Raw genomic sequence first — 10,865 nt, 5'->3', positions numbered from 1 at the left:
ATGACTTGACTAAGTGTTTATAAATACACGGACTAAAAATCTTGAGCGACCAGGATTCGAACCTGGGTTGTCGCGGCCACAACGCGAAGTACTAACCACTATACGATCACGGCCAGCGCGCTCACATCGATTGGGGCCGAAGTAACTGTGCCAATAGGCCTCCAGTCTTGTCGGTATCTTTAGAAATCATGTCCTCAATTTTATGGTCCTTGGGGCGTAATTAAATTAAGCTAATTACGGTCTCTAATTGCTAGTTTTTATGATTGCATCTGAAATTGTTAGGCGAAAGTAGCCTACATGCCAAATTTCAGATCTGTTGAGCAATCAGAAGTGGGCTAATTTTCGATGTCAATTTTAACAACAAACAAACAAATCCACAAACGCGAAGCTGAGTTAAGAATAATAATCATTAAAAAAGTTTTTAAAAACCCACGTTTTCTGATTGAACTAAAAAGTAGAAAATAAACGCTATACATCACAATAATGCAAGCGATCACTCTACTATAAGCGATGAAAAACGTTGGGCGCCGAAGTAAAAGTTATATTACTATTGATTAGATAATACTATTGACTTTTATTAGGGAGCTTGTAGAGAGTCAACAGTATTAGAAACTGTAAGAAAATCACGGCGCCCCACGTTTTTGATCGCTTATAGTAGAGTGATCGCTTGCATTATTGTGATGTATAGCGTTTATTTTCTACTTTTTAGTTCAATCAGAAAACGTGGGTTTTTTAAAACTTTTTTAATGATTATTATTTTTTACTTTTTAGTCTTTGTTTGTTTGCATTAAAATCTTGCTATCGATTTTATCTTTTCACTTTTTTTGGGTAAACGAAGACAACTCGTAAAAAGACAACTCGTAAAAAGACAACTCGTAAAAAGACAACTCGTAAAAAGACAACTCGTAAAAAACACGTTGTGTTAACACATAGATTTGAACCCGTGTCGAGTGGGATAGCAATCGTGTGCCCAACCACTCGACCATATCGTCTCCCCCAAACTGCCCTACCTCCTGTAACTTTAAACTCGGTTCAAGCTAAATTCTCTGCCCCTAAGCCTGTGGCGACATGTGATCGTTCGCTTCACTGCGCGCGAGGTACGCGTCGCTGGTTTTTTTTGTAATGGCTAGCAGAGGAGAATTATATATATAGATTATATAGCGGTCTAAAATGCTCAATAAAATGTTTCCATTGATCAATTTAGTAATAATAACAATTGAATATTCAATGGTCATCCAAAAGAAAGCTTCCCTGAAAATTTCAGCGCGCTAGCTAACTGGGAAGTGCCAGAAATTTCGATCGCAAGATTTGATTGGAAAGACAAACACACAAACAGAGAAAGCAAGTTAAAGAAAACGTGGGAAAAAAACGTGTTAATAGAGTTCACCTGCTTTTGTAACCCAGTCATTTAAAGGGGAGACAACATATGCTTTGGAAGCGGGTCTTGCGTTATACGAAGGGTGATCGCATCTAGGTAGTAAAGATAAAGTGGGGACAGACCCCACTCTCTCCACGTCCGTCCCCACACAAAACACACATCGACTCTAGGTTAAGTTCAGAGGGTAATGACAAGGATTACATAACCGTCATAACAGCTTTGGACTTGATCAAAATAAACGGGGTTTTCATAAATGTTACAAAGCCTTTAATTTATATGCCAAACTACCCCCCCCCCCCACCCCTTCCATATCACCACAAGTCATCACTAAAGCCGTCACAAATTAGCCCTCGAATTTCTAAATATCCCCAACCTTTTTTTGGCATGACGTCTTTCTCCCACAATCTCCCACACCCCCTTTCCAAAAAAAAATAAATAGCGGTAGAATAGTGGTCTCCACTGAAAAAATAGTCACAAAAGAGTTTCTTCCAAGCATCTCTTCGGGGGGGGGGGGGCTGAGGGGAGGTGTGGTCTCCCCCCCCCCCCCCAAGAAAATGTTGTTCCCCCCCCCCCCACCCGAATATATCAAGTGCCCCCCCCCCCCCCCCGGAGTAAAAAGTCTGAAAGAAACACTAAGTCACAAGTAAGTAGGCTTACAGCTCTAACTACTCTAAGTACATCTGAATTATGATTTTCCCATGTTTTATTCTCCAAATCACTGCCAAAAATAACACTAGCCATCCACCTGTTGCTACTAATCTTAGCGAGTTAATGTGAACATTAACGGTCACAATAGTAGAGCTAGATCAGATGTAAAGTGTTTAGTTGTGAGTAGTTAGGCCTATAGGCCGTGTAGTGTAGGCTATACGCCACTGGACACTCGTCCAGCTTTCAAAGTTTCCAACACAGATTTCACCAGCCGTTTTGCAGATGTAAAAATTGCACACAGAAAACAACAGTACGACTTTAGTTGTTTTTTTTAAATGACGTAACGCGACAGTTCAAGAGAAAATGTCTGTTATGTCTAGTCAGCAACATAGGAGTTTGTTGTTTAGTATAGTAGACAACCAATGCCTGTTCAACGACGCTTAAATCTTAGCCATTGCACGTCATTAATATTTTTTTAATGTAATGAAATACGTGTATAGCCTGGTATTGTAAATAATACACATGACTAAAAACAAAGCACTTACCTGTTCTTGAAAAATTAAATAACTCCTAACACTTGCACATCGACACAAACAATAGTTCCAACTTGCATTCTATGCAGCAAGCTGAATCCGATTTTTCCCTTTATGGGTCAGAGGTCACGACCTTATAATGTAAACCATGACCGACTTTCTAGCTAATGTGCGGAGAACTATCCACAATGTTATAGTTTTGAGTTTATTTTTATTTAGTGTCAAAAAGGTATCTAGTTTTATAATAATAACGCTATACTTTTAAACCTCATATCCTAATTATTAAACCACGCAGATACAACACAACAACATATTATTAAAATTATGCCTTACAAACGGTGTGTGTTGTTTCAGGCGGCCATTAGGCATTAGCCAAGTTATGGTCAATAAATAGTGGGGTTGAGGAGGATGGTAAAGTGTCAGTAAAAAAAACACAACAAATAACACAGTCAATGAGAGAAGAAGGGCGGGAACTCCCACCTTTTATTGTCTACTTCTTTACGCAAATTTGAAATACAAAAATAAGACACGCACTTAAGGAAGTAATTAAAGAATAGGCCTACTTTAGGTTCACCCCACTCATAAGTAATGTGTAAGCTAACAGATTTTCCCATCACTTAGACACATTGTGCAATTCTTAACCCTCTCTCCCACCCGAGGTTGTAGCGTTATCACACCCCCCCCCCCCCATTCCAAACACGAAAATAAAAATAAAATTCGTCCTATATTGTAATAAGCAATAACAGGATGTATATGGGTAGAAACTGATTTAGTAAAAGCAGGGGCGTAGCGAGGGGGGGGGGGGGGCGGGGGGTGCGGACCGCACCGGGTGACACCATTTAGGGGGGTGACACCAAGGCAAAAAATAGCAAAATATATAGAGAAAAAATTGAGGGGGGGGGTGCAAATCGAAAGTTTGAGGGGGGGGGGTGCAAATCGAAAACTTGAAAGTTTGTCCCCGGGAAGGGTCACAACGCCTCTGGGGGGGGGGGTGACACCATTAAGTGCCGCACCGGGTGACACCCGACCTCGCTACGCCACTGAGTAAAAGTCAGTGTAATGTCTGTGTAGAAACTGTTAGTACAATGCAGTGTAATCGGGTAAGATTCTTCCCTGGTGTCAATGTCATCCTGCCTTGTGTTTTCAAGCGAACACAAGATAGTAGGCCAACTGGAACAACTTTGTAATGAACTAGTTATGTGTAGACCTGAAAACGGACTTTGATACATGAGAGTACTCTATCTAACCATAGATTTACTAGTATTAATCCAAGACGTTAAGAACATTGACACACTGCTAAATCGAAAAGGGGGTTTGGTTTATGAAATGTCATGTAGTAGTGTTGTACAGTAATGTATAGTTAATGAAATAATAACGAAACATGAAAAAAAAATACTTTAGATAAAACTTATATTTTAAATAAATAGTGTGCATAGTCATCAATTAATTCAATGCCTAGCAGTTGAAAAACAAATTTAAAAAGTAAATAAGGCAGAAGAGAGATTTTAGTAAAGCCAAGGCTAGCCTGTAACATTAACAAAATGGGCCTACACTACAGTTAATCAATAAGAACCAACAACTCAGTAGGCTACTTACGAGTCAAAGCTAGTAATCTGCAGAGACAACAGAATGCTCCAACTCTTCCAAAACAGAACAACGACTAGTCTAGTGTCTAGTCTAGATGCTTGTAACAGGGAAACTTAAAAACTATCCCATAAGTGAAAAGAAAATCAATATTTGTAACAGTTCTTTGTAGCTGCACGAAAAAGGCCGATAACTTGCCTCGAACTTCACATGGCTACCAAGCTTGTGTGCCAGTTCACACAAGCTTTTCTATAACTACAACAAATCAAAAACACATTGCAGATAGTCGGTCAGTAACAGTGTTTATACTACCACTGCACATGCGTGAAGAGAAGGATGGAAAGAACAATAACTCGAAGGAGAAACAATTTCGTGGAAGTCTATTTATTCGTGTCAAGGGTGTGAAGAATCTGACCCACAAGCTGCAGGGGAAGCAATCAAGTTTTAAAAATCGTACTGCATAAGTTAGAGTTGTATAACGTGTTGCCCGCGACCAAGAACTATTTTACCTATCACTAAACGTTAACAGATGTTACTTTTTCAAAGCCCAGCTGCATCGTAATGTCTACCATGGGGTTGCAATGTTTGTTCTTAATTTTCTTTAAAATACCAACTGAGATTGGTAGTATTATGTACATTTTAATGACAGAAAAAACTGCTAAAGTATTGTAAAATAAATAAAATTTGATGTTCAGTCTCCTCATCACAATAGGTTAAATCCCCACCACAAGAACATGTTTTATGAATAACTCATTAGTGTATTTCACATTTAGACAGGAAAATGCATGCAACTGAAAATTTTTAACAAATGGTTTTTTTTTGTATGGTGGTATCAATGACAAAGAGTGGGCCTATAATTTATTTACAATATCTGGCTTGAATGTTATTTAATATAGAAAAGTAGCATTGAGCTAACCTCTGTCAGAGGCTTATTTAAAGTGTTCCAGATCAAGTTTTTATTTTACATCACAATTATACTTTCTTTGTTCACTCGGCTCAAGTTTTCCCAACATAGATAGAAAAACAAGTTATTTCTAAATTGAATTGAAATTCTAAAAAAATAAAACACAAACAAAAAAATATTTATATATACATTAGTATTTTAAAGACCACCTAAAAACAATAACAATACATTAAGACTTTTCCAAAATCTTTTTCTTTTTCTTTTTTTTCTTTTTCTTCTTTTTTGTAACTTCTTTAACAGTAGCCTGGACAGAGTCCACTATTGCTTTAGTCTGCGACTTAATCCCATCCAGCCTTTCATTTTCTTCTTCTATGTCTGTTACAGAAAATACACATGCTGAAATTTTCTCATCTTCTGAGCTAAAAAAGAAAAGCAACATATAAACGCATTTTGGTGTAATTAGTTAAAAAACATGAATCTATAAAAACCTTATACTTTATTTAGAAGGAAAGAAGGTTTGTTCTTAGTATCAATTTGACAACACTTATTTTTTACACTGATTACACACAAATAACATGGGAAGTTTTGACACTAGCAACACCCCAGGTTCACAAATAGTTAATTAAAAAATGTATCTTCTTCTTTCATAGTTGTTTAATGGTTTCATACAAGAGTGGCTTTTTAAACATTTTAAATACTGTTTGCAGTAAAATTGCAATGTTATTAAAACCTGTGATCATAACAACTTGATGGGTGTTTTTTTAACTATTAATTTGGTACACATTTTATTTATTTTTGTAGTCTATTTTAATATTTTACCCTTTTTAGATAACTAAACAAAATTTGTGGGTAAACCAAGAATTTGGGTTTTCCTGTCTCCATGTGTTAATCACCAGTTAATGACAACAAAACAATGACATACTGTGTTTCAACAGGCTAGGCTTAGTAGAAAATTAATTAGCAACTATTTATCAAGTATTTTTACAATACCTTTCTGAACTTGTGCTCAACTTGTGTTTTCTGGGTTGGTGATTCAACAGCTGTGGGGGTGGAGCTGATGATTTTTGAGGATCTTCTAATTGACACAATACTTTAGATGATGATAAAAGTTTAATCCCTGGTATGGAAAAAAAGCTAAACATTAAAAAAAAAAAGATTCTAATACAATGTTATATTTGTTTACTGCAATACTTCTCAAAACTTTGAGTATGCATACACTGTTAAGCTGAGTCTTTAACTCTAATACTTCTTATATACAATATTATTGAGATGTTTAAGTACACAGGATCCTCTAACATAAACAGTTAATGCAACTGTCTAATTTTTAAAACTGAATTAATACCGGTTTGTTTATTTTTTTTCTTGTTACTTGAATGCCAAACATTGTCTGATATTGATTCAGCTAATTCACTGTTACAAAGAAGAAAAAAATATTTAAATACATTTTAAAATAGGTATAGAAAGACATTTAACATATTAAAACATAAATAACAAATAGATTGGGTAATTTGTCAAAACAACATCCAAGTTACATTTAATTAAATGTAATATTTTTTGTTCATTAGTAGTAGGTTTGTGAGCAAGATTAGCTGAAGGATTTAAAGACAAGCCAAACAAGAAAAGGTCACACATATATCAAATGTCAATAAAACTTAAACTGAAAAATTTCAACAGCTGAATAATTTTTAAATTCCAAAAACTGTGTGTGTAAAAACTTACTTATCAAGATACTGAGATAGTTGTTTAGCCACATAAGCACGAAATTCAGGGGTGGTAGTTAAAATGTTATGATCATCCTCCTGACAAACATCTAAAGATCTATTTAAAAAGTATGATGAAAACTGAATTTGTAATTAAAAATATAACTACAAATCTTATAAAAACTCATTAATAAAAAAAATTATTTTATTTTCAAATTCAATTTAACAATTAGACATAAACAAGAATTACCTGTTAGACTTAAGTTGTGGCTTTTCTACAGCACTGCCATTTATGTTAACCGTATCTATATAGAAAAATAAAGCACAAAACTAAACCTAAAAAAAAATTTTTAATTCTATAACATCTAAAATACTGAAACTACAGATTGATTAGTTGTATGTATGTATGTATACGTACATATACATACACACACACATGTATGTGAATATATATATATATATATATATATATATATATATATATATATATATATATATATATATATATAATGGAAATGCCATTAATTATCATTAATAATAATATGTTCCAGTCACCAAAATGCCCCCCCCCCCCCCCAGTTGGTTTTAATACCATTTTTAATATCAACTTTTTTAAGTAACATAATAAAGTTAAACTATGATGCAAATAGATAAAATGGTTTTATAAAGTGTATTTAGCTTGAAAATAAGCCAACTTGAGCCTGCTGAAGATGCTGGTGAATGTGTATGGCGGTTCACTTCATTCACTTACTGGGTGTTAATGCTAAGCTCTTTCGTTTACTTAAATTAACTTCCTAACTACACTCTAGGAAGTCTTAGTCTTACTCTATATTACTCTATAATAATTTAAAACAACCAATCAATGCATGAAGTAAAACTTAATTAATATTTTAATAATAATAATAGGCCTAAGGTTACACTTTCAAATAATGATGGAAGGTGTAAGTGTAATGTCAATGAATTGTAATGTACACCAAAAATGTAAGCCTTCTTGCAAACTGAAAAAATTAAAAGATAAAAAATGTAGATCTAGGCTTATGATTTAGATTATATTTTATTAAAATAAAATAAAAACTGTCGTGTATCAGACTATCATGACTTATTTATTCTATACTAATTACTAATTAGTAACTATTTAGAATCTACTATTCACTATTCTGTAAGTTAGTGTATTATGATTTAGATTTAGGCTTATCTCTTCTTCTTCTTCGTTCTTAATTATTAGTGTTGAAGGGGATCGAGATTTATCTGCCAGTGGGTTCGAACACGAGACTTTGTTCGAATTTATCAACCATGAGCTTTTTGCCGACTCGACCACGCCTCCAACACAATTAAGCAGTACGTGTCAACTGGTTATGCGCCATTGACTCCGATTTCAGCCTGCTTTTCTTTTTGGATTTGCTTCCATAGCCTTTGTCCAACCAAGAACAAACTACAAGGCAGCAGATGTTTTATTTTTGGAGTTGTCTCTCCTAGAAGAGTGGCTGTCCCCAGCTAACGAGCCTCATCTGCCCGAGGGTTCGAACTCGAGACTTTTCAGTTTAGCAACCATGAGCTTTACCGACTCGACCACGCCGACCCCAATTTAGGCTTATGATTTAGATTATATTTTATTAAAATAAAAAAAAAACTGTCGTGTATCAGACTATCATGACTTATTTATTCTATACTAATTACTAATTAGTAACTATTTAGAATCTACTATTCACTATTCTGTAAGTTAGTGTATTCAGTGTACTTAAGTGTACTGTATTCACTTCAGTATTAATATTTTATTATTTAATATTATTATTATTATTATTTAATTATTAGGTAATCTATCGTTTTGGGTACGTAAAATCGCCCGCGGCTATTAATGTACGAAAACGTTACCTCATTGTCAAGGCTGTAATAGAAGTATATTGTGATATGTTTGTGTCAAATATTATAGATAAATGAATAATAAACCTAAATCAATGGCTAAATATATCAATATAGGCCAGAAATTAACTTTAAACAGCAGTGTCTGCAAGCAAGATTTGCTATATATTATATAAACAGCAGCCATTTATAAAATAGAGTGACTTCCGTCTGAATCTTGCGCTTTAAGTCTATAAAAATAAAACTTTAACAAGATGGCTGCTATAGTAAATGAGCATGGTTGCATCTGTTGGAAACATCGCTAGTCTTCATTTATTACTGAAAAGTTTTAATTCAATTGTTTAAAAACAGGAACATAAATGAAACAAGGAAACATTTTTGTATTTTTAAAACATAAATCCTCCTCAAAATGTGAAATAATTATTAAAATGTAAGGAGTCACCTGTTTTTCACATTACTAGTCGCGGGCGATTTTACGTACCTAAAACGATAGATTACCAATTATTAATTATAAATTATCATTCAATTTCATCATCATCAATGACCAGTCAGAGTCATGGGCCATCGTAAGCGTACCGTTTGTGCTTAATGGTTTTACAGTATTAAACAAGCTTTCGTCACAAATCGCTGCTTGAATTTTTTTTGCTTCCTCTTCATCTTCACTTGAATCTGACGAGGAGATATGTACATTTTTCCTTTTACATTTTGCTTTTGATGTCCCATTTTGATTTTGACTTATGTTCATGTTGTCTATTAAAGGGAAACGACTACCGTTAATAAAAGTAAAATGAACTGACTTGCCATATTGACAGAAATCTAAGCCATAAACAACGGCCTAAGCATACTATACGGCAGTGTTTCCCAAACATTTTAGCCACCCTCCCCCTCCCCACCTCAACATATACATAATATTTCGATTTTTAAAAATATTCACAAACATAACTTAATAGTTAGGTTTTAGGAAGAAAACTTTACGAAATTTTTGAGCAAATAATTTTCAGAACGTAGGCCTAGAGCCTAACGATCTCAATTTCTCTTGAAACGATCATTTGTGAACGTAGAAATTATGTTGGAGGGCTAACAATAATCATCTGTGGTGGGCTGCTCACTACTGCAGATACCAGATCCAAGCGTTTTTCAATAACGGCTTGCAAATTGTTAAAGTTTTAATTTATTTAGCTAATTACCATTATGGTAGCAAATCCTAATTGTCTGTTGGACTCGCGTTCTGAGATCTTCCCCGGTCTATGTACATGCGCCTCCAGGGAAAATAAAAGCATAATATATAACTTAAAATTTAATTCGACATTAGGGCCTAATGCTATAGTAAAATTTAATGTGAAAAATTCTAAATTCAAGTATAAAAAGGGGAGGTAACATGATTAAATACTAGGGATTATTCTATCAACTGGCCGTAGACAGTAAACTGTTTTTGTTTCTCGGCTGAGTTTATTTATTTATTAGAATATATATATATATATATATATATATATATATATATATATATATATATATATATATATATATATATATATATATATATATATATATATATATTTGCCTGAGCGCAGAGGCGTTGCGACCCTTCCCGGCGCCCGGGGACAAACTTTCAATTTGCCCCCCCCCCCCCATAATTTTTAAAATATTTATAATGCAAAATTGCAGCTTAAATGAGCTTTTAATTTTTTTCAACCCATTTTGGCGACCCCTAGGGTCGGCGCCCGGGTACATATGTACCCACCGCCCCCCCCCCCCTCGCTACGCCTCTGCCTTAGCGTCGACTGAGGACTACGAATGAACAGATAAAAGTCTTTTAGAAATTATCGGGCTCTAACGCTAATACATAATTTCTAGTCGTAGCCTATGTGGTGTCAACTTTATTTTTAAACTAAAAAGTTGAAAATATTACAAATATAAATAAACCGGGAGAGATCTCCCCTAAACTTTCTCGAATATTCTCATATAAAACAACAGGGTATGGCAACTCGATAGACACGATTTTTAATCCATTTTAAATACTTAAACTTTTTAAAATAGAATAAAATCTCGTAGAAAAAGAATTGCACGCCAAGTGAACGCCAAATAAAATGTGCATAATAGTGCGGAATATTATTAGAACTTTATAAATTCACATGCTTTTTTTAAGAAATCGGAAATTACTACTTCCGGTCAACGGAAATTACTCAAAATTTGACAGAAGGTAGAGAATTAGATCTTTTACTTACATGTGAAATTTCATTTATCTATCTGAAATAGTA

At 34.4% G+C, this 10,865-nt stretch overlaps 2 protein-coding genes across 2 annotated transcripts in view; both read right to left on the bottom strand.

Annotated features, from left to right (window-relative positions):
• LOC131951014 (uncharacterized) overlaps positions 1-3,139 on the bottom strand; it is a 29,964-nt gene extending 26,825 nt beyond the window's left edge. The window contains 1 exon segment of the mRNA XM_059313270.1: positions 2,572-3,139. The gene's annotated coding sequence lies outside the window, so the exon portion shown is untranslated.
• Positions 3,140-4,159: 1,020 nt separating this feature from the next.
• LOC131951015 (protein CUSTOS) lies at positions 4,160-9,391 on the bottom strand. Its single transcript, XM_059313271.1, has 6 exons — positions 9,184-9,391; positions 6,998-7,052; positions 6,767-6,865; positions 6,390-6,457; positions 6,038-6,164; positions 4,160-5,466 (listed from the first exon to the last, which is right to left on the bottom strand). The coding sequence occupies exons 1-6, from the start codon at positions 9,350-9,352 to the stop codon at positions 5,277-5,279; spliced, it is 708 nt and encodes a 235-aa protein (XP_059169254.1). The 5' UTR covers positions 9,353-9,391; the 3' UTR covers positions 4,160-5,276.
• Positions 9,392-10,865: the final 1,474 nt, after the last annotated feature.

The sequence above is a fragment of the Physella acuta genome, unplaced genomic scaffold (genome assembly GCF_028476545.2).
Source record: "Physella acuta isolate Inbredline_101_S28 unplaced genomic scaffold, ASM2847654v3 ptg000794l, whole genome shotgun sequence".
Lineage (NCBI taxonomy): Eukaryota > Metazoa > Mollusca > Gastropoda > Physidae > Physella > Physella acuta.
Note: the sequence above shows the minus strand (reverse complement) of the source record. Positions and strands in the feature narration are given on the sequence as shown.

Bases quoted from the DNA above. Each gene is read 5' to 3' on its own strand.
- LOC131951015 (XM_059313271.1), bottom strand. From the start codon at position 9,352: ATGAACATAAGTCAAAATCAAAATGGGACATCAAAAGCAAAATGTAAA. The intron at 6,866-6,997 runs GTAATTCTTGTT...CTTTTTAAATAG, and splicing joins CCACAACTTAAGTCTAACAG to ATCTTTAGATGTTTGTCAGG. The intron at 5,467-6,037 runs GTATTGTAAAAA...TTTCTTTTTTAG, and splicing joins TTGAGCACAAGTTCAGAAAG to CTCAGAAGATGAGAAAATTT.